Raw genomic sequence first — 27312 nt, 5'->3', positions numbered from 1 at the left:
TAGAATTTTGGAGATATGGTTATGCTTTCATGTTAGGTTTATGAAAGAATGAATGTATGACCTGCATCATACGTTTACGTCATGATTTAAAGCTGGAAACCTCATGTGTTTTTGTATGTCACGTGCATTGAGATACTTCCCCGTTTTCATGAATATAGATGCGTACATTAAGATATCTATGTACGCCATGATGTTATCTAGCTCCTTTCCGTTTGTGGCTCTAACAACGTGAGTGTGTGCTAGTTGAAGGCAAGCCCACGGGGGACGTATATGCTCATCTGGTGGGTTTATGTGCACGTACGTGAGTCATGTGTAAATAAGTACTACACATCCAATTTTAGCCCAAACTGAAAAGTAGAGTGCAAGACCCTGAAATGTTTTTATGAGACGATAGGTCCTACCATGATTGCTTGTGTTTATATTTTCCGAGCCCAATAGTTGGGTTACTTATTGAGTATTTCTTAAAATACTCAATTTACATGTTACTCTTATTTTTCAGATAAAGGTAAGACACCCCTCGTATAAATGACACGTCATAGTTGGCCATGAGACCGAAGTTAGGATAATTGTATTTATCTTTAAATTGTAGCCCTTAAGTTAGTTCAAGATGTTTTCACTACTTTGAGTTTTTATTATTTTGTTTCCGCTATTTTTTTTATGGTTAGTTTTATTTGAAATAGATTTTACTAATGGGTAAGTCTTAACATCATTTACAAAATGTTTTAAATAAAATCTTCCACGCATATTACACATATTATGCATGGAGTAACGATTAATAAGAAATTCGCGTGGTTACCAAGCAAGAAGAGAAGTTTTTATTGGGCTCATGAGTTTTGTGATGGGTTAGGTTGGGCTTAGATTAGTTCTTGACAAAGGGCCTTTTCAATACTAATCTTCTTCCCTCATTCATATCACCAATTTCCTACCCAACATCTAACTTTGTTTTTCTTTTGGTTTTCCAAGACTTAATGTTGATAATGTTCGAGCATTGATGGCAACTTGAATAGAAGTTTTCTCCTATATTTTTCTCTATACACAATTTGCTTCCCTCGATTCATTTTTATTTGACCTCCAAGTGAAAGGAAGAATGTCATTGAGTGTAACAACTTAAGCCCACCGCTAATAGATATTGTCTTTTTTGAACTTTTCCTTCCAGGTTTCCTCTCAAGATTTTAAAACTCGTTTGCTTGGAAGAGGTTTTCACACTCTTATAAAGAATGTTTCGTTCTCCTCTCCAACCGATGTGAGATCTCATAATGAGACTCAAATCAGCCTACTTGAAGTTCCATCTTCTCTTTTAGCTTTCTTCCTCAAGGTGCTCTTAATCTTTTAGGGTCTTACAAATCCTTTCGTCCTTGAAAGTTTCCAAATCGTGAAATACTTAGGGTAGGATGTACGCACCTCATATTCTCTCGTCTAGGTTGCTTTTATAGCCCAATAGTTAATCTTTCATGTCATTGTTCACACGACGTAGTAAACTCTCCTTTCACCCAGGCTTGCTCATGACCCACCTCGACGTACTCAGGGTCGGTCAATGCTAGGAGAAACCTCCATTCTTGGAGTCTATCATAAAAACGCAAAATGTTGCTTCGTTATCTTTCGTCTAGCTTACTTCCTTTGTTTCCTAAACTCGCTTATTCCAAGTGCTTCACATGGCTTTCATCGGGTCTCACATAGTCCTTGCAAACTCATCATTAGCTGGTGGTATACTATTACGAGTGTGCTTTCATTGTCGTGCCCTTGGTAGCTTACCGTTAACTTTGTACTAAATCTTGATGTCAACTAGGGCCTAACACGACATGACAGGTCATGAGCATACATATCATGCCTAGCGATTGTGGTCTAGTGGCAATGACCTACTACGTTGCTTTAACTAAACCATACGAGGTTTCTTCTTCAATTAGACAAGCACCATGTGCTCCTAGGTGTTCATTCAAATCTTGTCAGTCTATGCTAGTACAATATTGCCTCTATACCCTAATGCCAACATCACAACTCAAAATTGCAAGTCTATGGCCTTAATCTCTTCCCTCACTACCAACCCATAGGCAACAACTTCATGCGTAGACACTCAATCAATTTGACTTTTCTCTTCGAAGGCGATGCCACCATCCATGGCATTCCATATCTTCAGCAAAACTATCCTCTTATCGAGACATCTTTAGTGTTATCGACTATTCTCTTAATGACATTTAACCATCATCCTAATAGGCATCATTTCAGACGAAGTACTATTCTAAGCGTAACTGATACTCGCTAACCTTACAATTATCATACCTAGTTAATGTGAGGCATGGCTTGAGCCAAGTTGAAGGGGACCTGAAAACTCTCTCTATCTAAGGAAAATTGTCTATTAGACCTAACCAATTTAGGGTTCGGATATCAATCTATAACGACCACTTTTTTTAGACTTCGAATTATGGATCGCTAAGTAGAGTTTAGGATGAAGAGGACGATAATTAAATTTACATTAAAGAAATTAAAACGTAAAAAACCTATCCAAATAAAAGTTCCAAAACAACCGATGATGACTCACGTCTAAAAGCCTATCAAGAAGCTTCGAATCTTATACCATGACAAAAAAGGAAAGAGAAAAGTAAATATAATAAAAGGTAAAATAAAACAAATAGCTTCACAAATTTAAAACAAAATAAATCTAATTATAAGCGGATTTTGTTCGAGTTTATTACAAATAGAAAATAGGTTTTGGATATTTCAAATAAAATATAAAAGACCGAAAGTACACAAAAATGACTAATGTCTCGGGACAACCTCGTTTGTGACTGTGCAACTCGAGAGCACTCCCTCATCTTGACCAGTGGTCACAAGTCAAATAAAATATAAAAAATCGAAAATACACAAAAATGACTAATGTCTCAATCCACCTGTAAGCTCTCATCACATCCTTATCATAATAGGATACCATGTATTTTTCTTGGGGCTCTAGGTAATACAGATCTAATCTCTATAACTATCTGAGCAACTGAGAAGGCCTTGAAGTTCCAAACAGCTCTCTTGTCTCATTTTTACTTCTTAGGGGTCTATGCATGTTCCTCAACCTTTTTGTACTTCAACTTAAGTATTTTGCATTGCCTAACTAGAGAATGACCAATATTTTAGGTTGAGGCGCTACCTCAATAACATATGGTAGGACAATATGACATTTACTAGTCTAAACATCATTTATGAAAGGTTAATTGGTGGACCCTTCCAAAGGGCCATAGTGTCACTCTAAATAGGGAAAGCGACTCATGCACTAGCCCGCTACTACGTCTACCTGTGTGGTCCCTCACCATCTCTCAAGATGAGTGCATAAAGGAAAAATCCTATTCAGAAGACCCTAGTCATTTCCATAAGATGAACACACCTAATCATCTCAACGCACCCTAACCTACCTATGCAAAATTAATCATAAAAATAATTTAATTGTTGAGGATTGTTGGGAGCTAATTTAGGGAATGATCATGTGTTTATAAGTAAACAATACATCCCCATTCGTACAAGACTTTTTAGGAAAACCTAAAGCAAATCCACGAGACCTTATGCTCAAAGTGGACAATATCATACCATTGTGAAGGGTCGTGATCCTAACATTAATGTCTTAAAATATATTTTGGGAACATTTATTAATAATATATTTTATCTTATTTTCATAAGTGGGTTAGTAGTATATTTTCTCGTAAGATTTAATTGGTAGCTTCTATCTTATTTAAACATTGTGATTTTTAGCAAAATCTAAGAAAACGTCCCAAACTCTTTCTATGAAATTTGTTATACAACAATAAGATAGGTACTAGAGAGGAAAAGTGTTAGAATATAAGACAAATTTGCATTCCTTCTCCTCATTGCAACCACAACCAAGCAGTGTAAAGAGGAGGCTTTTTGGTTCTTCAACCAATATCCTTTGCTTGGATTCTTCTCAATTTTTTTTTCTTTTCTTTTTTTCTTTTCTTTATTGAAGAATTTAGAGGCTGAATTGAGGTTAGAGGTGAAAAATGCTCAAAAAAAATCTCCCGAAATCTAGGAAAAAAATTAGAATGTTTGGATCAAAGTCAACCGAGGAGTAAAATAGTAATTTTTTCCCTTTGACTATCCTGGGTCCGGGAGACCTTGGTCAGACCAACAAAAAGGAGAAGAAAGAAGAACACACGAAAAGAAAAGGGATTTGTTCAAATTCGGCACGAGAGTTTCACAAGAAGTAAATACTAAATCAAAGAGAAGAAGTTTGAATGTTGAAACGTTCCTTTTCATCAAGAACTTAAAAAGAAAATGAAGGTACATCTTGTGAGTTTTTAGATTAAATTTTTTCGAAAATCCAAAGGTATCTATTTTGGAGAGTTAGAACTTGAAATTTAAACATGTTTATAAGAGAAGTTCTTCATAGATCTTGTATTGAAGTTTGGTTAGAAATCTAAGGTAAAAATTGGAGCTTTAAGAAACCTTTTAGTTTCGGTAAGATCACATCAATTCCAAAGTTTAAACAAGTTTATTANATAAAAGAGGGGGAAAAGACAACAAAAATATATTTTGGGAAAGATGGATTTGAGATCTACAACTCTAGTGAAGGAGTTCAATAGATACAGATATGCGCGAGAAGTTAAGAAATCCCAAAGAAAATAGATTGGAAATCAGAAAACTCATTATATTCGGGAATTAAAATGTAGGTGAGAGGTTTCTGGTGACATGCGTCAACAAATGAGAGGTGGAACGTAGCTTGTGTAGAAAAGGACACACGTAAAGCATGGAACAGTGAAGCAAATTCGGCCGAAAGTGATACGCATCTCGAGTTAGCCGGACCTAACATGAACCCAATCCAAAATCTGCGCGCGACATCCAATCGACCCACAGTCCCATCCATCAATCCAAAACTGGCTTGACTCAAATTAGCCAGCATAGTTGAATGCTAGTAATGAAATTTAAGTCTCACCAGTCAGGATGGTCACAAACATATTGTTTGTGTTTTTCAACCCTAAAATCACTTACGACATTTTTAAATACTCAATCTTTTTTAGGTAGGTGTAAAGACAATGCAAACCACCGACAATAATAGTTATGAATGAGGCTCAAAAAGTTGAGTTGTGATGGAACTCAAGAATGTTGACTTCTTAAATTCCGAGCCTATTTTAGACTCATTTATCTCTCTCCACAATTAATATAATTGGATGGGAATACTTTTGTTTGAAATTTAGATTAAACCTCTACAATTTTGGGGAAGAAATCAAATTGATTTGAGCTACACACAAAAAGATACAAACTCAAAAGAAAATAGGTTGAATACGATATTCTAAGAAATTTGGAAAGAAAATGACGGATGAAACCAATGTGCATACGACAAGTTGGATGGTGAATTGCAGAATGTTGGCCGGCACGGACACTGCAACGTGTTGAGTAAAGGCAGAGGAAGTGCATTTTGGTGCGAGAGAGAGAGAGACGCGTATTGAAGTTTGGTTGGCATGCAAATATCTGTGGAGTGACCCGACCCAACCCAACCCGTATTTTGCCTTCGAACCAATCCACGACCCACAATTTGATCTGAAATCCGTGACCCGAACCTCTTGCTTTCACTTCGACTTAATCTCTACACATCAATGAGTACTCGCAATGTGTTATGCAATGAATGCATTCAAATGTTTTTCATCTTGATTTCAATACTAACCCTATCCGGCATATGTAATCTATGAAAGTAGTCTATCTAATTTTTCTCAAGTAACACTTGTAGGGATAATTAGAACATGCTAACATGCAAGCATATCTTACATTAGGTGGTTAAAATATGCATGTTTAGGACCTCCCACTTGAATTTTTGGATGAGAATACCAGTATATTATAAAAAATTACTGAAGTACCCTTAAGATGTGCTAACATGCGAGCATATATTACCTTAAGTGGTTAGAATATGCATGTTTAGGACTTCATACGGGAAAGTTTGGATGAGAATGCAAGTATTTATAAAAATTTACTGGAATACCCTTAGGATGAGAATTTATGATGCATCTCGATTTTAATGCTTACTATTGTGCTAGAATGAAGGATGAGATCTACTCCTTCAAGGCTTAGCCTCCTCGCTGGCACATCGCCTAGTGTCTGGCTCTGATACCATTTGTAAAGGCTCAAGCCCACTGCTAGTAGATATTGTTCTCTTTGAATTTTCCTTTAGGGCTTCTCTTCAAGGTTTTTAAAATACAATATGCTAGAGAAAAGTTTCCACACCGTTAAAGGGTGTTTCGTTCTTCTCCCCAACCGACGTAATATCTCACATCAAAAGTGATACATCCTTGTAAAAGACCTAACTTTCTAAAACCCTAGATCGACCTATTTTACCATATATATACTTGGAGTGAAAAAAAAAAACATGCCGGTTGTAAACTTAAATTTTATAGGAGTACTTTTTTAAAACCCAAAGCAATTAAAATAGAATAAGAGAGAGATTGCACTCTATTTAATAACTTTCTAGGAAAAATCTAGAATAATTAACATGTCAGTTGTCTCCCGTCGCTACTAGAACACCCTCACATCATAGCTTGTGCATGCTTTTGCTTTTACGTGCAAGCATTTTTAAAGAATACTAGGTGCTGAAAATACTCGATAAGTAATCCCTTGCTAACCGTTCAAAAACATTTCAAACACAGATTTTACCTCGAACTTAAGTTATAACCAAGTTAGAAGCACTCGAATTCTCCTTAATTGAGCAAAATACTATAAATTTGGTATCAAAATACCTTAAATCATCATTTTAAGATTTAAATTTAGGTACAAATTAGAAGGTGGGGTTGATGGGCCTCTAGATTGGGCTAGATTTGAGTTAATAAACATGGACTTGGGATATGGGTTTGAAACCACATCAACATTTCCATGGCGTCGAGACATGTACCATAAATCTTCGATCACGTAAGAGTGTAACAGTCAAAGCTCATCACCGATGTGGAATCTTACAATCCACTTTCTTCAGTGGCCAACGTCTTTGCTGTCACTCGTTTCTTTCTTCAATTGATGCGGGACCCCTCCACCAAATCCATTCCCCTTCAGGACTTAGCGTCTTTAGTTCTCCTCCCCAACTGATATGGGATCTTACAATCCAGTCCCTTCAGGGCTTAGCGTCCTTAGTTCTCCTCCCCAACTGATATGGGATCTTACAATCCAGTCCCTTCAGGGCCCAGCGTACTCGCTAGCATTCATTCCTTTCTCCAATCAATGTGGGACTCCCACCAAATCCACCTCCCTTTGGGGCCCAGCGTCCTCACTGGCAAACTGTCTCATGTCTACCCCCTTCGGGGAACAGCCTCCTCGCTGCACATCGCTCGGTGTCTAGCTCTAATACTATTTGTAACGGCCCAAGCCCACCGCTAGCAAATATTGTCCTTTTTGGGCTTTCTCTTTCGTCCTTACCCTCAAGGTTTTTAAAAAGCGTCTACTAGGAGAGATTCTACACCCTTATAAAGGGTGCTTTGTTCTCCTCCCCAATCGATGTGGGATCTTACATAGAGTGTAGTACTATGGTATCATGTACGAATATGAGTGAGAGACTATAAGTAGTCTATTTATTGAGTTTTATACTCACTCTAATAATGACTAGAAGTTGTTCAAGGATACGAGCAGATCTAGAGTCGGTATTATGTGTGTTTGTTCCCGAATCTAAAATCATTTGATGTTAAGAATGAGAAATAAAAATGGGATCGGAAGTGCTATCTTCATTAATATTCACAACCTTTAAATATGAAACAAACTACCAACTAATACCTAAAAATAAAGGGAAAATATAAACTAATAAATCTTCCGAAGAAGATAAAATATACTACTCATCAAATATACTACTAATCAAATTTTAAAATTTTATTAAGCCGTCATAATTTGTGATAATTATTTTATTTTATTTTATTTATTTATTTTTTTTCAAATGACTTAGAAGCTACGTCTACTAAAAAAAGTCAATTAAAACGGTTACGTGAAGAGGTTGAATTATCTGTATATTTCTTACATTCAAAATTTTGAATTACTTTGCCATTAAAATATAATATAATTAATATATGAAAAAGAAAAAAGAAAAAAAAAAAAAAACATGTTGCCACGTGTTAAGTAGTCTATGAATTAGGATTAAATTGTAAATTAGTTTTATAAAATTTAATTTTAATCACAATTTAAATTTTTTATAATTTTCAACGTTAAAATTATTATAAATACTAAATGATAATATAGATTAATAATAATAATAATAATAATAGTTTTAGTTGGATGCTATTTTGGAAAATAAATTTATAATTAATAATTTAAGATTCCTTCGTTTTTTAAAATAAATAAATACGTAAATAAGATTCATTCACTTAAAACTCTCATGAATTTTTCTTATATATAATTTTATTTTATAAAATAGAAAATGTTATTCTTAAAATCTAATTTTTATTTATTAGATAACGAAGATTTGCTGCGAGGCCATGACAAATAAGGTCGGCACTGCATGCGTTTCTAGAGCTCTGATATCAATTGTAATGACCTTATGTTCCTATTAAAAATAAGATCGTCATTGCATGCATGACATATTAACATTTCATAAACGAGGTTATGAGTTTAAACTATTTCAAAAAAATTCATTCAAATCAAAGTAAACATCAATGGAACAGTAAAAACGAAATAACCATAAGTTCAAAGTAATAGTTACGCGTTGTTTAAATCTTAGGGCTACAATTAGACAGAAATGCAACTATCATAACTGCATTCCTATGGTATACATAATGATGTTGTCATTCATACACGTGCTTGAATATTTAAAAATAATCAGTAAGTATCTCCACTATTGAAATCGGGAAATGCAATTACATNTTTTTTTTTTTTTTTTTTTTTTTAGAAAAACATCATAGTTTTGAACTCTATTTTGGCGAAAATTGGATATGTAGTTCTTCTTTACACATGACTCGTACACACGTGCATGGACCCACCAGGCAGGCGTATAAATATCTCTAGGCCTGCCCTTCAGCTAGCATACGCTCACGCTGCCAAAGTCATATCATGACATACATAGTTATTTTAATGTGCACGTCCGTACTAATCATAATGGAGAAGTATCTCGATGCACGTGATATATAAAACGGCATGAAGTCGCCACACATAAGCTCATGACAGAGGACTGACATAGTATTTCTATGAGACATACATAAAATTATCACATCTTTCATAGATACATATATGACTTTCTAACATAGACATATGGCGAACATGTTAGCATAGTTTTGGTGTGGCTTATGGAGGGACATGCATCATACAACATCGATATCACATCATAATTCCACTACATAGCGTAATCGTCGCATCATAATGTAACTTATACATATCTAGCTTGTAATCATGACATAATGCATATCATAGTATAAACGTAACGTAATACATGTAAAAAAAATCATAAAACACTACACGTGTAGGGGCCCTTGGGCATGCGTCGTTCATACAATAATTAAGTCATCCAACCAAGCCACACTAAAACCAATTACTTGTTAGCTTAAAACTACTTCTTGAAATCTAATTCTACCAAATGAGTCCACCACACTACATTAGAATTTTATTATGAAAATTGGCTCATTTTAGCATAAAATAATCTAAACTTAGCTCTAAATAATTTAAATTAACTAAAAAGCAGTAATACTAACCTTAAAAATCTCTGAAAGTGGACGAACATTTTCCAAAAAGTTGAAATTGGTAGGAAATGATCCAAACATATCAAACGTGAGTCGAATTAGCTGAATATCCAACCTAGAGCTGTTAGAAAATGTATTCTCCAACTAGTTCCGAATGGGTAATGAGATGAAAGGGAGTAATGTTTTTTTTTATTTTTTATTTTTTAATTTTCTATTCATAGTTCTAATTTGTCTGTTGTTACACTTGCTTATCTGTTCATGAGCAAACTTTGAATTGACATACTTAATTTTACGACAAAGTTTGAGTGTACTCAAATTGGGTTGTGTACGAGTATGTAATAAGTCAATCTTTATAGTTAATTCAATATTTTTGAAGAGTTCAACCGTACGGAAAGTGGAGATATTTTTAATTTAAACGTGTTTGCCGTTATTAAATAATACATATGATATTACTACAAATATTAAATAATAAAACATATTTATCAAACACAAAAAATGGAAAGATCAAAATTCAAGGATCAGTAAAAATACAAAAGTCTTAAATGAACTCTAAAAAAAAAAAGAAAAAAAAAAAAGAAAAAACATTGGGAACTCATGTTATTTCTGTGGATTTTTCNTAAAACACTACACGTGTAGGGGCCCTTGGGCATGCGTCGTTCATACAATAATTAAGTCATCCAACCAAGCCACACTAAAACCAATTACTTGTTAGCTTAAAACTACTTCTTGAAATCTAATTCTACCAAATGAGTCCACCACACTACATTAGAATTTTATTATGAAAATTGGCTCATTTTAGCATAAAATAATCTAAACTTAGCTCTAAATAATTTAAATTAACTAAAAAGCAGTAATACTAACCTTAAAAATCTCTGAAAGTGGACGAACATTTTCCAAAAAGTTGAAATTGGTAGGAAATGATCCAAACATATCAAACGTGAGTCGAATTAGCTGAATATCCAACCTAGAGCTGTTAGAAAATGTATTCTCCAACTAGTTCCGAATGGGTAATGAGATGAAAGGGAGTAATGTTTTTTTTTATTTTTTATTTTTTAATTTTCTATTCATAGTTCTAATTTGTCTGTTGTTACACTTGCTTATCTGTTCATGAGCAAACTTTGAATTGACATACTTAATTTTACGACAAAGTTTGAGTGTACTCAAATTGGGTTGTGTACGAGTATGTAATAAGTCAATCTTTATAGTTAATTCAATATTTTTGAAGAGTTCAACCGTACGGAAAGTGGAGATATTTTTAATTTAAACGTGTTTGCCGTTATTAAATAATACATATGATATTACTACAAATATTAAATAATAAAACATATTTATCAAACACAANTTTTTTTTTTTTTTTTTTTTTTTTTTTTTTTTTTTTAATTTTCTAAATAGAAATAAATTATGGATTTATCTGTTGAGGTGGAGCCGTGGAGGACATCGACCGACGACTTCGATTCAATCATTTGCAAGTCCGGACAAACCTCCGCCTCTTTCCTTCAGATTTCTGGTTGCCACGCTTCAGGCATTTCCAAATCCTTATCCGATCCTCATTATTCTGCTCGCCGTCGCCGTCGCTGTCTTCTTCTTCTTCTTTCTTCTCCGATTTGGGGTTCGTTGACCAGCTTTCTGCCTGCGAATTGACCTTCTTTGGTTTGATTGGTATGGCTGTGCTCTTGGAGGAGATAGTGAAGTCGGTGGAGTTGTGGTTGAAGCTGATCAAGAAACCCGAGCCGTACGTCGATCCGAATCTCGATCCTGTTCTTTTGGTTCCGGGAGTTGCTGGTTCGATCTTGAACGCGGTTCATGAGGATACGGGCAAAGAGGAGAGAGTTTGGGTCAGGATATTAGGGGCTGATGCTAAATTCCGAACCGACCTCTGGTCTTTCTACGATCCTTCTTCTGGTAATGTTATTGGCTTTCTATTTTGTTTCGTACCCTAGTTTTTCTTTGTAAATTTCAGGTAGCTTTGGTGATTGGGGGTCGTTTTTATAGCTTTCAATTTGTGTTCTTGTTTTAGGGTTTGGGTTCCCTTGGAATATGATGTTTCGAAATGATTTGATTGCTCAAATTTTTGGGAAAACAAGGAGATGGAAGTCATCAATGTAGTTATTTGTATATGAAGGTGTAAAAACTTAGCTCAGCTTCTCCAGCTTTAGCATATTTTAGATGGCCTTCTAATTTATGAAGTTTGTTATGATTCCCGTATTATCAGTTGTTCAATTGTGTCGTGAGAACTTCATTAATAAATGACTCAAATGTTGTGAGATCTCTGTTGGGGAGGAGAACGAAGTATTCTTTAAAAGGGTGTGAAAATCTCTCCCTAGCAGACACGTTTTAAAAACATGAGGGGAAGCCGGAAAGGGAAAGCCAAAGCAGACGATATTTGTTAGCGGTGGGCTTGGGCTGTTACAAATGGTACTAGAGCTAGATACCGGACGATGTGCTAGCGAGGAGGTTGAGCCCCGAAGGGGGGTGGACATGAGGCGGTGTGTCGGCAAGGACGCTGGCCCCAAAGGGGGTGGATTGGGGGGTCTCATAATCGATTGGAGAAAGGAACGAGTGCCAGCAAGGATGCTGGGCTCCGAAGGGGGTGGATTGTGAGATCCCACATCGGTTGAGGAGGAGAACGAAATATTCTTTATAAGGGTGTGGAGACGCGTTTTAAAACTGTGAGGGGAAAGCCTGAAAAGGAAAGCTCAAAGCGGACAATATCTGCTAGCAGCGGGCTTCGACTATTACAAATGTAGTCAATCCTCGGTTTTAAGAAGAAATGGATTCTACTTAAAGGTCATACTAATTTGTCTTGAAGAGATCTTGCAAAGATTGCCATGAATTAGACGTAGTTTACAATGAATAGGTGGGTACTTAAGTCAATGCTGCCTCAGTATTGATTTTATCCAACGTTACGAATCGATTATAGAACTTGTCAAGTAGTTGGCTGGAAACTGATTTAGTTTTGCAAGACTTGGCTAGTCTGGTTGAGCTGCTAACTTTTCATTTTTCGTAGTTATGTCGATAACACTTTTCCCCTCGAAAACTTGTGATACAATTTTTTTCCGGTTTGCTCTGGTGCTTGTGATATGTGATGAGAAAATGCTTTCAATTGTTGAGGGGGGAAAAAGAACACGAAAAAAGACGAGAAAAGCTTGCCATCATTCTATGTCTTTTTCTAGTGCACTAATATCTTCTTGTGAAACAGGTGAGACTGTATGTTTTGATCCAAAGGTCAAAATCAAAGTTCCTGATGAGAGAAACGGATTGTATGCAATCGATACTTTGGACCCTGACATGGTATACTTTTAGTCTTACTATATACTGAATTTTGCTTTTAAAAATACTTAAGTCCAAACCTGTTGGCACTTGGGATGGACCGAAAGATCTAATCCTTTTCTTCACGTGCATCTGCACACACTAAGACATGTACGTTTTATTTTTAACGATCGGTTTGTATATAATTATGTTTAATCATAGATAAATTTGGGTTTTGTAGATAAAGTATCAGTATATACATGCACGTGTTATGCATACAAGCACGTTCCAACTCTCAATTTCATGAATATGTTGTATTGTGTTTAATGTATGTGGAAAATCTTGTAGGGCTTAGCGATGATTCTTGTCGAAACCGTGTGTAATTTTTATATTTTATCCCAAAACTTCAAGCCATATGAATTCTTGAAAATATTCGATTCAGTGTACAAATATTTTCTGATTGTCTTTCTTCAATTTAGCCAATTAAAGTAGTTGAAACTTATACCTAATAGACTGAACAAGATTTTTATTTGCATCATAGATCATTGGATGCGATTCTGTTTACTATTTCCATGACATGATTGTCGAAATGACCAAGTGGGGTTTTCAAGAAGGAAAAACGCTTTTTGGGTTCGGATATGATTTTCGTCAAAGTAACAGGTATCAACTAAACTTCGGATTATTTTATCACTACTGACATCTTCTTTCAATACCTTTGATATTTTCATTTTCGTGATGTAACTTACATATCAGGTCATATAATACTGTCCCTGCTTTGCACTTTATGCACGACTTGTAATATCCTTATTGAGTTTTCCGATATCGATTGTTTATATTATTCTTAGGTTCCTTGTTCGGGGTCTTGTAACACTTTTTCTTACCTGTTTTTTTCTAGGTTGCCTGAAACGTTGGATCTCTTAGCTGCGAAACTGGAAGCAGTATATAATGCTTCAGGAGGGAAAAAGATTAATCTTATTAGTCATTCAATGGGCGGTCTTTTAGTGAAATGCTTCATGAGCCTGCGCAGCGACGTAAAGATTTTCGTTCTCCACATTCTTTATCTATAATCATCTATAACCGTTTTCATCCGAACTCCTATGGAACTAACATTTTTTTTCAATGGAGGGGCAAAAATCTTGCATTGTATAATTTGGGTGATCCATTCTCTCTACAATTTGCACTGATTAGTTGATTCACATAAAAACACTCCAAGTTATTTTGTTAGTTTATTTCATTTTATCATTTCCTTCGGAGAAGGGTGGAGGCTCGATTCTTCTGTTTCATGTCTATTTTCGTGTATTCCTTCTCCGCTACATGAAGAGTTTTAATCAAATAGTTTCTTATGTTTGTTTGCAGATTTTTGAGAAGTATGTGCAGAATTGGATTGCAATTGCTGCTCCATTCCAGGGTGAGATTCAAAAGTATTTAAGATATGAAAAATTTCTTACCATATTTGTGAGAGTTCATTGTTTTTGCAATTGCTAGTCTGAATAATTGAAATATGGGTTTAACAGGTGCACCTGGATATGTTACATCTACCTTTGTGAGTGGAATGTCATTCGTTAATGGATGGAGAGAGAACTTCTTCATATCAAAGTGGAGCATGCACCAACTGGTATGAATCAAAAGGACGATGTCCATTATATGTTTCACGCTCATATTTATTTTATTTTTTAAGACGGAGGAATTTGGTCTTGTGATTGACGTGGCAGTGTCGAGCCATCTTTTCTCTGGTTACTATCTTTTGACTTTTCAGTTGAGCTTAGTTCTTTCGGTTTGTCGTTAGATTTTAGCCTTTAAGTGGTTTAATACTTATGATAGATTGAATATGTGAGATCCCATATCGGTTGGGGAAGAGAATGAAACACCCTTTATAAGGGTGTGGAAACCTCTCCCTAGCAGACGTGTTTTAAAAACCTTGAGGGAAAGCCTGAAAGGGAAAGCCCAAAGAGGACAAAGCTAGCGGTAGGCTTGGGGCGTTACAAATGGTATTAGAGGCAAACATCGGGTGATGTGCCAGCGAGGAGGCTGTTCCTTGAAGGGAGGTAGACACGAGGCGGGCACCGCCAGTAAGGACGCTGGGACTAGAAGTGGGGGTCTCACATTGACGGGAGAAAGGAACGAGTGGCAGCGAGGATGCTGGGCCCTGAAGGGGGGGTGGATTGTGAGATCCTACATTGGTTGGGGAGGAGAATGAAACACTCTTTATAAGAGTGTAGAAACCTCTCCCTAGCAGATGCATTTTAAAAACCTTAAGGGAAAGTCGGAAAGGGAAAGCCCAAAGAGGACAATATCTGCTAGTGGTGGGCTTGGGGTGTTACAAAATATGTAGAGGTTATTTTGATTTCTTTCCTCTCAAATGTGACTGATACTCGTCTTCTAAAGAAATCGTTCTCCTCTTTTTTTCTTGTGGATTTGTCGAGGTTTGTGTTTTTTTCAGTTTGATATTCTTGTGCAGATTGTGTTTTAGTTTTTGAATTGTATTTAAATTTTTGGATACTCTTCTGGCTTAGTTAATACTCGTTTTTCCCCTCTTCAGCTTATTGAGTGTCCATCGATTTATGAACTAATGGGCTCTCCGGACTTTGATTGGCAACACATTCCTCTACTTGAAGTCTGGAGAGAGAAACTTGACGCGGATGGAAACGCTCACAAGTTGTTGGAATCTTACTCGCTTAAAGAAAGTGTCGAAATACTGACAGAATCTCTTTCGACAAACATGGTGAGTTCTAATTGCTTATTGTAATTTTTCAAAAGGGAACATTATCAGATAAGAACGTTATTCTCATCGATCGTTCTGCTTAGAAAGTTCTTGAAATAGATGATTTTGAAGTAAGGTTTGGAAAGCTTGTGGTTTATGGTACCATTGGTTGTTGTGTGCGCAACTATAAATAAATCACGTACGAGATCGAAGTTATAACACTTTTTTTTCTATATACTTGAACCGAACCAGATTCTTCATGATGGAATGGATATTCCCCTGCCATTTAATTTGGAGATCTTGAAATGGGCGAACGAGACGAGGGAAATTCTAAAGAACGCTAAACTACCTCCTCAGGTCAAGTTTTACAATATATATGCAACAGGTCTCGAGACGCCGCATACCGTTTGGTAAGTCTTCGTTATGCAAAATGATATTTGACGTGAATTCATCGTAGACGAAACGTTTTGATTATTTTGATGTTTGCTTCATCATGTTATTTTCTGATATGTCGAATTTTTCTTGGTTTAGCTATGGAGATGCAGAAAATCCTGTTGCTGATTTACAAAAACTGCGATACATTGAGGTCATTGTTGTCTATTCTATTGCATCTTTTCAATTATGATTTAACATTTTGCTACGCAATTCAATTTTGTCCTATGATTCTCTCTCTTTTAGCTATCTTTTAAGTTATAAAAATCAATCTCGAAAGCTTACTTGAATTTTCTTGATTTCAGCCGAAGTATGTTTACGTCGATGGTGATGGGACAGTTCCCGTGGAATCGGCAATGGTTTGTTACCTCACCCTCTTCTTCTAACTAATCAATTAGGCATTGAGATTCTGCTCCTTGAAATATGTTTCTGCCCCAAACCCTTTTTACTAAGAGTTCCTTGGAGGTTTATTCTGTTTCGTTTCGCTTTTTAGATGATGATCTGATGTATTTTTTCCCATTGTTAAGATAAAATTATGAAGTTTTTAGCTTGGATCCAGAATTTTAGGTAGAATCCCAAAACGTCCCGTAACGTTTTTTACTAAGAGCCTCTTGGTGGTCTGTCCTTGTTTTGTTTTGCTTCGGATGTACTTTAGCCTATAGTTTAGATAATTTTCTACCATGTGAATATGTGATCGTTTTCCGAACATGTAGCTTTCTCACACTGTGTTGCTGCTAATTTTGGTTCATTTTCGTCGAACACAAACATGTAGCTTTCTCACACTCCGTGTTGCTGCTAATTTTGATTCATTTTGGTTGAACACGAACATGTAGCTTTCTCACACTCTGTGTTGCTGTTAATTTTGGTTCATTTTAGTCGAACACGAACATGTAGCTTTCTCACACTCTATGTTGCTGCTAATTTTGGTTCGTTTTGGTCGAACACGAACATGTAGCTTTCTCACACTCTGTGTTGCTGCTAATTTTGGTTCATTTTGGTCGAACACAAACATGTAGCTTTCTCACACTCTGTGTTGCTGCTAATTTGGTTCATATTGGTCGAACACGAACATGTAGCTTTCTCACACTCTGTGTTGTTGCTAATTTGGTTCATTTTGGTCACACTCTGTGTTGCTGCTAACTTGGTTCATTTTGGTCGACGCGAACATGTAGCTTTCTCACTCTCTGTGTTGCTGCTAACTTTGGTTCATTTTGGTCGAACACGAACATGTAGCTTTCTCACACATTGTGTTGCTGCTAATTTTGGTTCATTTTGGTCGAACTCGAACATGTAGCTTTCTCATACACTGTGTTGCTGCTAATTTTGGTTCATTTTTGTCGAACACGAAGATGTAGCTTTCTCACACTGTTGTTTTGGTTCATTTTGGACGAAAGTGATTGCAAAAAATGCTCAGAAGCCATGGTGCTTTTTTCTTTTCAGGCAGATGGACTAGATGCAGTAGCGAGGATTGGGGTCCCTGGTGAGCACCAGCGCGTTCTTAGAGACCACCGTTTATTCCGAAGCCTCAAGCATTGGCTCAAAGCAGGCGATCCCGACCCATTCTACGACCCACTGAACGACTATGTGATCTTGCCAACTGCTTTCGAGGTCGAAAGCCATGTGGACAAGGGTCTGCAAGTAGCTGCTCTAAAAGAGGAATGGGAGATCATCTCCAACGACCAAAATAAACCAGATGAGTTGTGTAATGGGAAGCCATTGGTGAGTTCCATAACGCTATCTCGAGTTGTCGGGGACTGTCCATCTTCGAGGGCTGAGGCTTGCGCAACCGTTATCATTCATCCCCAGAAAGAGGGTAAGCAGCACGTTGAGCTGAATGCTCTTAGCGTATCAGTCGATGCATGAAATTATTTCTCATGCAACGATACGTTGTTTCAAACTAAACTCGACTGCAATCAGCCCCACGAGCGTGCGCAATTGATGAACAATATGTACAGTCATTTGTACTTAATTTATGTGGTGAAAATGTATATTTAAAAATTTGGACACCACTTTTTTATTTTTTTTATTTCTTATGTATATATAAAAAAAAGAAAAAAAAGAAACGCAACTGAATGATTGTTCCTCTGTTCTAAAAACAATGACCCAAATAAAAAAAAGAAGTTTCTTTGGAGTGGTCTAATTGGAAGAAATAGTTTTGGTACACTACACGACACGAGTGATGGGTGGAGGTGAGACACGATCAATATAAAAAATCTTTCTCAAGTTCAGGTGCAGGCAACTCAATCACAAGTGCTCGGACCAAGTTCCAGTTATTAGTGCTTGCGGCCTGAATCACCGATTTGATTGAACAAGTGTAGTGACGCGACCTTCGATTGAACAAATGCAATGACGCGACTTGTGTAGGGACTTTTTGCTGTGGAACCTGCGTTCAGTCTATGAATTCACGTCCCACATTCTTGATTTAAAGTGGTCGGATCAGAGAGGGAACCTCGCAAGAGCACCTAGCAACATCAACATCAATTTTCCGTATTAGATCCTTTAAACTACAACTTAAATGAGAAAGACCCAACGGAACCTGCGTTCAGTCTATGAATTCACGTCCCACATTCTTGATTTAAAGTGGTCGGATCAGAGAGGGAACCTCGCAAGAGCACCTAGCAACATCAACATCAATTTTCCGTATTAGATCCTTTAAACTACAACTTAAATGAGAAAGACCCAACAAACCAAAACCAAATTCGAAAACAACTAGAGGAGAAATCAAATTTGAAAAGAACAACTAAAATGTAAGGAAGAGAGGAGAAAACTCTTCAACATTCATTATTGTATTTAGAAAATAATATCATTAACATTTTTTATTTATTTAAATGTTTATGTCATCCATCAATTACCATCTTAAAAATTTAATGATTTAATTTCCATTATTGGAATTATTAAACTAAAGAATAAAAATAGATGTCAAGGTTGAATTTACATGAAATTAGCTTGCACGATAATTTTTAATTAATTTAATTGGTTCACAGGTAAGCATCAATCAACAACAGCATAATTCAATGATTAAAACTGTTAGACGAACACGACTCTCCCCAATGTTATGATATTATCCACTTTGAACATAAGTTCTCATGACTTTGTTTTGGGCTCCCCAAAAGGTCTCGTATCAACGAAGATATTATTAGTTGATTATAAACTCATGATCATTCTTTAAATTAGCGGATGTGTGACTTTCATCTTCCAACAAAAACCTCATTAGAAGGTAATTAGGTTTTAGAGGTAAAGAAAATTAAATTGTTTTTGGCCAAAAGAATGCTTAGAAAGAACACTTCCTTATAAAGCTCCACAATTGTTGGAAGACCTAAACCAACATATTTGGGTTGAGAGAGAAAGCACTGCAAATAAAAATCAAATCAACCATAATTTCCTTCTTAATCAGGTTTTTCAGATACATTTTCTTCTTAGAAGTTCATAGCACTCTTGTTTTCGGGTATGATTTTGTTGATATATATATATTTGATGGATTTGACGTTGTTCTTGTTTTTGGCTGGATTAAGGTTTAGGGCTTTTTTTTTTCCTACTTGTACTTCTTTTTTAAATTTGATTTGTTTCAATGTATGCGTCGATCGGAATGTTTCAATGTATGCGTAGATCAGAACGTTTCAATGTATGCGTAGATCAACACGTTTCAATGTATGCGTAGATCAGAACGTTTTAATGTATGCGTAGATCAGCACGTTTCAATGTATGCGTAGATCAGCACGTTTCAATGTATGCGTAGATCAGCACGTTTCAATGTATGCGTAGATCAACACGTTTCAATGTATGCTTCGAAACGAGTGTTTGTGATTTAGCAATTTTCTTTTATTTGGCTATGGAATTTCTATATGTTGTACGATTAATTCTCCAGTGTTTTTGGTTTAGGGTTTGAGATTTATACTGTTTTTTATACTACTTATTGAGAATAATGATCGAGAGTTATTCGAAATTTGATCATAACATTTCAATGTATGTGTGAGTGTTTGTGATTTAGTGATTTCCTTTTATTTGGCTATGGAACTCCTATATGTTGTACGGTTAATTTCCCCTCTGTTTTTGGTTTAGGGTTTGAAATTTATACTGTTTTTCGTACTACTTATTGAGAATAATGATTGAGAACTGTTTGAAATATGATCATAACGTTTCAACATATGTGTCGAAAGTGTTTGTGATTTAGCGATTTCCTTTTATTTGGCTCTGTAATTCCTATATACAATATGATTAATTTCCCCTCTGTTTTTGGTTTAGGGTTTGAGATTTATACGGTTCTTTGTACTATTTATTGAGAATAATGGTTGAGAACTGCCCGAAATTTGATCGGACGTTTCAATATATGCGTCGAATCGAGTGTTTGTGATTTAGTGATTTCCTTTTATTTGGCTATGGAATTCCTATATGGTGTATGATTAATTTCCCCTCTTCTTTGGTTTAGGGTTTGAGATTTATATTGTTTTTCGTACTACTCGTTGAGAATAATGACTAAGAACTGAATTGTTTAACGATTTATTAGCTAAAAGCGATGGTGTTATCAGAGGAAGAAATCACGAGACTCTTTAGAGTCCGAAAAACATTGATGCAAATGTTGAAAGATCGAGGCTACTATGTTGGAGATTTGGACATTGAGATGTCAAGAAATCAATTTAGGAATAAGTATGGTGATAACATGAAGAGAGAAGATCTTGTTATCAATAAAGCCATGAGAAATAATAGCTCTGATCAGGTAGAGTTTCATGCTATACAATGATAATATGAAGCGTTAGCGATCCTTTTATTTGTTCCTCTCTTGTTTATGGCTCGTTTCTATAGATATATATATTTTTTCCTGAAGAGCCGAAGGTCGGTGTCAAGACGATGAAAACATATACAAATCGTATGAAATCGGAGAATGTTTTTCGAGCTATATTGGTTGTTCAACAGAATTTGACCCCGTTTGCTCGTACTTGTATAAGCGAAATATCGTCTAAATTCCATTTGGAGGTTTTTCAGGTATTGTTTGAGACTAAGCTGCAAAAGTTTTGTGATTTTCATATCATTGCGCTTATAATTACCCTTTTCTACTTGTTGTTGAAGGAAGCTGAATTGATGGTTAATGTTAAAGATCATGTTCTTATTCCTGAGCATCAGCTGTTGACAAATGAAGAGAAGAAGACGTTGTTGGAGAGGTATACGGTGAAAGAAACGCAGGTGAGTATCGATTTTTTTCCCGAAAGGCACCGAAGTGAACTCATTAAAAAGTCTCTTGAAATGTATATTGTTTTTGTGAGATCCCACGTTCGTTGGGGAGGAGAATAAAACATTTTTTTTATAAGGGTGTGGAAACCTTTCCCTAGTAGACGTATTATAAAAACATTAAGAGGAAGCCCAAAACGGAAAAACTCAAAAAAGACAATACTGTTTGCGATGAGTTTGAGTTGTTACAAATGGTAGTAAGCAAGATTGAGTTGTTACAAATGGTAGTAGAGCAAGATACTGGGCGATGTGCCAGCGAGGAGGCTGAGCCCTGAAGGGAGTTGACACGAGGCGGTGTGTCAGCAAGGACACTCGGCCCTGAAGGAGGTGGACACGAGGCGGTGTGTCAGCAAGGACACTCGGCCCTGAAGGAGGTGGACACGAGGCGGTGTGTCAGCAAGGACACTCGGCCCTGAAGGAGGTGGACACGAGGCGGTGTGTCAGCAAGGACACTGGGTCCTGAAGGGGGGGGGGGTGGATTGGGGGTCCCACATCGATGGGAGAAGGGAACGAGTGTCAGTGAGGACTGTGCCCTAAAGGGAGGTAGATTGTGAGATCCCACATCAGTTGAGGAGGAAAACGAAGCATTTTTTATAAGGGTCATTCCTTAGAAGGGTCTTGAAACCTCTCCTTAGTTTTAAAAACTTTAAGGAGAAGCCCGAAACGAAAAAAAATCCAAAAAGGATAATATCTGCTAGTAGTGAGCTTGAACCGTTACAATTTTGTTCTAACATAATGTTGTGTTTGTTTATCTCAGCTACCTCGCATTCAGGTCACTGATCCAATTGCTCGATATTACGGGTTGAAGCGTGGACAAGTCTTGAAGATCATCCGACCAAGTGAGACGGCAGGAAGGTATGTAACTTATAGATATGTTGTTTGAGATTGCCCTAACTCGAAGTTGAAATCATGGTATGGTACATGTAAATGTGTGAGCACTTTGAGCAGCCATGCTCATCAAATAACTTTTGTTGCTTCCACATCTTTGTTCTTAGCTGCCAAAGCTTTTTGTTGGTTCCATTGTGATGACAACGTTAATTTGCTAGCTTAATTACATTCATTCCAAAAGTATGAGCATTTTGAGGAGTCTACATTGTAAATAACACTTTTCTTCACATTGACATCTTGAAAATTAACGGTTACCATCGCAAACTTAGAACCTCGACAGTCGAGGAGTCAATGCCATTAAAGAGATCTACAGAAACAGAGTGTACGAAAATGTGGATAACGACCAATTGAGGATCTCGATCCCATCAATGGAAAGTTTCTTACGACATTTTATGCGCAAAATATAAATGTTCTTTTTCACAAGAGTGAAGATTAACCCCTCGTCTAACATGGATCATTTCAACCTGTTTTGTTCATTCACATACTTTCTACGAAAATTTTTAGATCACCCAATATAAGAAAGAGAATGAACTTTTCATTTGCATTGCCAAAACATTGGATCTTGGTTTGATTTTTATTAAAAACTAAATGGATTCTTTTGGTTTAACTCTATACCTATCGGTTTAAAGTTCTAATAATGCAAATTTAATTAATTAAATTTTTTGATCAATTGATATCCATACTTCTCGTTGAATTTTTGTTGTGGAATAACTTGTGTTCATGATATAATCATTACAAATAAGATGATTATTTACGAGTTGTTTATGATTATAACTCAGTCTCATTTTATCCAAGTAATTCCATCTTACAATAGGAGCTCAATTCCATCACGCTCATAACTTAGTAAGAGATTAAATATTTCGTGGTTTATACAAATTTATTGTATAAGATACGTCACTTACATGTTTTCTAAGTGGATCGCATCAATATTGTAATAAGAATAAGGCACCGAACATTATCCATGTATTATAACTGCTTTAGGATAATATTAAATTGCAAATAATATTATTAAAAATTAAATAATTAATTACGAGATTTTAGGATACAAATCTCACTAATCTCTAAATTGCAGTGGGTGAATAAGGCATGTGAGGGTGTATACTTGAACTCTTAAAACTCACTTAATTTGCAGCAACAAAAAAAAAAAAAAAGTTTGCTGTATAATCAATAATTTACTTATTACTTGTTACTTATGTGCGGGTGTATACTTGAACTTATTCTTGTGAATTTCACGCTATTTTACTATATACCTTCATAAGCGATCGAGTTTTTTGCACTGATGTTATGGAACCTAATTCAGTTACTTTACTTGTGATACATTATAGTGAGTTGGAGCAAAAAAAAAAAAAAAGCAATAGTAAGCTGAATTTTTTGCTGTTGAATTTAATGTATGAACCCACCTATTCGTTTGAAATTTATTTTGGACTATGAAATAGAGAGAATCTTTAGGCGAAGGTCGATGCAAATGTTGAGAATAACATAAAAGAATATACAACAAGAAGACCGTGGATCCCAACTAAATTAGGAGTTTGCAAAATTCAGCCGTGATTACTAATCCAGTGAGAATCCCTACTAATAATATTAATTCACTAATCCAGTGAGAATCCCTACTAATAATATTAATTTAGCAGATGACCGAGAAATGACAATCATAAAATATGTAAACCCAACTATGGAGGAGCTAAATCTGTGCATTATCAAACCCAAAATGCAATCTACTACTTTGAGATAAAGCTTGTGATGTTTCAAATGCTACAAACCATTGGGCCATTTTATGGACTACCGTTAGAAGGCCCCTTACATCTAAAGTTATTTTTGAGAGTTAGTGGATCGTCTTGATTTAGTGAGTGGATAAAGATGTGATTAGATTGAGTTTATTCCCTTATTATTTGAGTGATGGTGCTAAATCATGGTTGAACACCTTACCACTCGGAGCAATTGATTCTTAGAATAGTCTAGTAGAGAATTTTTTTCTCAAGTATTTCTCACCCACTAGAAATGCACGGTTCAGAAATGAAATTGTTGTTTTTCAACATTTTGAAGATGAAACACTAAGTGATGCGATCACTTACGAGAGATTCAAGAAGATGCTTAGAAAATGCCCTCACCATCGCTACCCCATTTTATCCAAATGGAAACTTTCTAGAATGGACTTAACATTGCTACTAAACATGTGGTGAATCCTATCTTGTGAAATGCATACAATGAAACTTATGAGATCTCATAAAGAATAGCATATAACAATTGTTAGTGGCTGATGTGAGAAGCAATCCAAGAAAAAAGAATCGAGGAGTACTTGAAATTGATGCTTTGACATCCATCAACGCTCAATTAGTTTCAGTGACTAATATTCTCTAGACTCTAGCATTGTGACAAGGCTCATTGGCTAAAGTCGGTCCAAGCTGTTGTTGTTGTAATTTCTCAACCAGCAACTGAGTCTTGTGTATATTGTAGAGAAGAACACGCTCTTGATCTATGTCCAAGTAATCCAATTTTATGTGGAAAATCAAACTAGTCAAGGAAACTAGAAAAATAACCTTTGCTTACCACTTAGGGTTGAGAAACCATCCAAACTTCTCATGGAAGGGACAAACCTCATGCAATTAGTAAAAATCCCCTAAGACAAATTACCCTCCCGGTTTTGGACAACAAAATCAAATGATTTATGGTTTTTAACACGCCATAATCCAAGGGAAATAAAGTAGTCATGCTCAACACATACTAGGGTGTAACACCCGAGTCCCGATGAGATATTAAATACCTGATTTTTTTTATCGAGACCAAATTCCTAAGATTTTATTGACAGTCTTAAGGGTTGAATTTTAAGACTTTGTAGAAGAGAAAAATGCTCGGAAGACTCTCATAAACTTAAAGAAAAACATAAATGAAAAAATGGGAAAAAAAATTAGAAAAATGGTCAAAGTCAACCGAGAGGGGTAATTTGGTCATTATGCCCTCCTTTGGGAGGTTAGTTAAAGGTAAGAAAAGAAAAGAAACAAAAAAGAAAAGAAAAAAAAAGGAAAGAAAAGAAAAGAAAGTAAAGAGAGAAGGGAAGTTCGAGAGAGAGAGAGAGAGGAAAGTAAGTCGATTTCGGCTACAAGAAGTCTGATTCCGGCCGAGCCTCCTCATGTTCTAGGTCCAAAGTCGTTAAGAAACGAGGAAAATCCAAAGGTAAGTTATTGAATTCTTATTCTCGAATTTCTCTTAGATCTATTAAAAATTAGGAGTTAGGTTTTAAATTTGAGTGTGTTAATCTCGGGAGGATTGCACTCGTAAGCCAGGAAGGAAGTTGTAGGAAGGAAGTTGTAGTCCAGTAAAGGGAGTATATGAAATGCGATCAAAATAATGTTTTGATGAATACTCTGCAAATAGAAACATGAGNAAAAAAAAAAAAAAAAAAAAAAAAAAAAAAAAGAGATTGAAAAGAATGATTACTAAAAGATGAACAATCCCGTTAAGTTTGGAACTGTGATAATTCTCGAAGTAGAGATACACCAATCCTTTTTTGTATTTAATTTTACAATCATACCATTTTCTAATTAATTGCTTTATTTCTTATAATCAGTGAGCATGCAATAGTCCATTGTGGTTCCACATGAAAAGAGGATCAACTTGATCAATGACGTATTGATCCACTATACCACCATCTCTTTCTTTCGTGTATAACATATTCTCCGTATCTATGCTTTGTAACTATATGATCAACCAAACCCACGTGATAGGCTATGTGTCTCTGCTATTAAACGAGAGTCTTATTTATAAGAAAATACCCGAACAAATTTTAGCCCAAAAATTAAGGACCTGGCGCACTATAGTTATAACCTTTGTCAAGGTATTTTGACAAAACTACCTGTTAGAAAAGGCGACATAAAAACGAGAGGATGAAATGACGGAGAAATACCCAATTTATTTGAAGGTTAACATACTTTTATCAGTTGCCAAAATTCCTTTTCAAATTTATTTAGCAACTAAACATTTGAGTGAGGATTGTTGGGAGAGGTAAAAGGTTAGTAAAGAATAATTTCTACTTTTCGGAAACCAAAATAAAATAAAATGAGAGCTTATGCTGTGGACAACAAAGTCGGTGATTCCTAACATTATTCCTAACATTCTTCTATTCGATTGTTTTTCTCAAGAAGATCAATTTGACTAATAAATTTAAAAGTAGTTTAAATTTGTGACAGTAATCCTTCCTCATACTTAATAAGTTAAAAAACATTCTTCTAATAAGGTCATCCCAATTGTAATTTGTGTCGGATAATATTTGCTAAAACCAACACACGAGTGGTGAAATTCTCTATTTATAATCATTTAAAGAATCCAATCTAATAAATTATAAACGATATGAGAATATATGATTACAAGATATTTGTCACTAATAATAGAGAAAATATGATACCTACCGTAAATGAACTTAAATATCTAGATATTTGCTTATAATAAAAGGATCAAATATGATAATATGTTAAACTATAATTCATGACTAAATATCCTTAACACTCTCAAGTTGATGAAGACTCGTGGTTAACGTTCTCAACAAATGGTGGATCTTGAGTCCACCCTTCCACCTCCCACTCCAAACCTCGTACATTCCGAAGTACAGACAATGGTCTCCTAGTGAGCTTGATGCAGGTTTCACAGTGATAATAAGACCCTCTTCCGGCATACTAAACTTATTTGGAACAGAACATTTGTTCTCTAGCGACATCTTTTTGTACACAAATCTCCCTGCCTTCCCAATCTTAGCCATAATGTAAACGTCACACCCTTTCCATCCAAAAGCCGCTGGTGCCATCGATACGTTGAAGCCAACTCTATAGCTTTTTCCTGCCTCGACGTTATCAGTCGAGCATGTCACCTCGAGCCACGAAACTTGCAGCAGCTCCGCAGCTGCGCTCGGGTCCTTCCTGAGAGGTTAAATATCGATATATGTCGACCAAAGCATGCAAGTCTTAAATGAAAACAGATAGAGTCGCTTACATGTTTTGGTATCGGCTAGGCAAGCGCCAGTATCGGTCGTCCTTGCCCCATGTGATGTCTAAGCCTTTTGGATAAATTATGGTCTTTTTGTTCTGTGAAAATGAATAAGATTAGATATTGAAGATGGTAGAAGTAAAGGTTTGGATATACCTTAATTTTTTCTATAGCCATTTGATCTCCTTTGTGGTGAGGTGATGAATAGAAAAATCCAACCAT

General features: G+C 35.9%; 3 protein-coding genes across 3 annotated transcripts; 2 read left to right on the top strand and 1 right to left on the bottom strand.

Moving 5' to 3' along the window:
- Positions 1–11048: 11048 nt before the first annotated feature.
- Positions 11049–18136, top strand: LOC111801912 (lecithin-cholesterol acyltransferase-like 4). The gene is made up of 11 exons (XM_023686141.1): positions 11049–11525; positions 12823–12914; positions 13414–13532; positions 13768–13903; positions 14229–14280; positions 14387–14487; positions 15412–15594; positions 15826–15983; positions 16105–16159; positions 16311–16364; positions 17446–18136. The coding sequence occupies exons 1-11, from the start codon at positions 11285–11287 to the stop codon at positions 17866–17868; spliced, it is 1614 nt and encodes a 537-aa protein (XP_023541909.1). The 5' UTR covers positions 11049–11284; the 3' UTR covers positions 17869–18136.
- Positions 18137–20518: 2382 nt separating this feature from the next.
- On the top strand, positions 20519–22111 carry LOC111801319 (DNA-directed RNA polymerases II and IV subunit 5A-like). The gene is made up of 4 exons (XM_023685269.1): positions 20519–20719; positions 20806–20985; positions 21070–21183; positions 21986–22111. The coding sequence occupies exons 1-4, from the start codon at positions 20519–20521 to the stop codon at positions 22109–22111; spliced, it is 621 nt and encodes a 206-aa protein (XP_023541037.1).
- Positions 22112–26449: 4338 nt separating this feature from the next.
- LOC111802632 (protein PHLOEM PROTEIN 2-LIKE A9-like) lies at positions 26450–27312 on the bottom strand. The gene is made up of 3 exons (XM_023687064.1): positions 27247–27312; positions 27097–27188; positions 26450–27023 (listed from the first exon to the last, which is right to left on the bottom strand). Exons 1-3 carry the CDS (start codon positions 27310–27312, stop codon positions 26600–26602), a joined length of 582 nt encoding a protein of 193 aa, XP_023542832.1. The 3' UTR covers positions 26450–26599.

The sequence above is a fragment of the Cucurbita pepo genome, chromosome LG09 (genome assembly GCF_002806865.2).
Source record: "Cucurbita pepo subsp. pepo cultivar mu-cu-16 chromosome LG09, ASM280686v2, whole genome shotgun sequence".
Classification (NCBI taxonomy): Eukaryota; Viridiplantae; Streptophyta; class Magnoliopsida; order Cucurbitales; family Cucurbitaceae; genus Cucurbita; species Cucurbita pepo.
The sequence above is the reverse complement of the archived record's forward strand: the minus strand, read 5'-3'. Positions and strand labels throughout refer to the sequence as shown.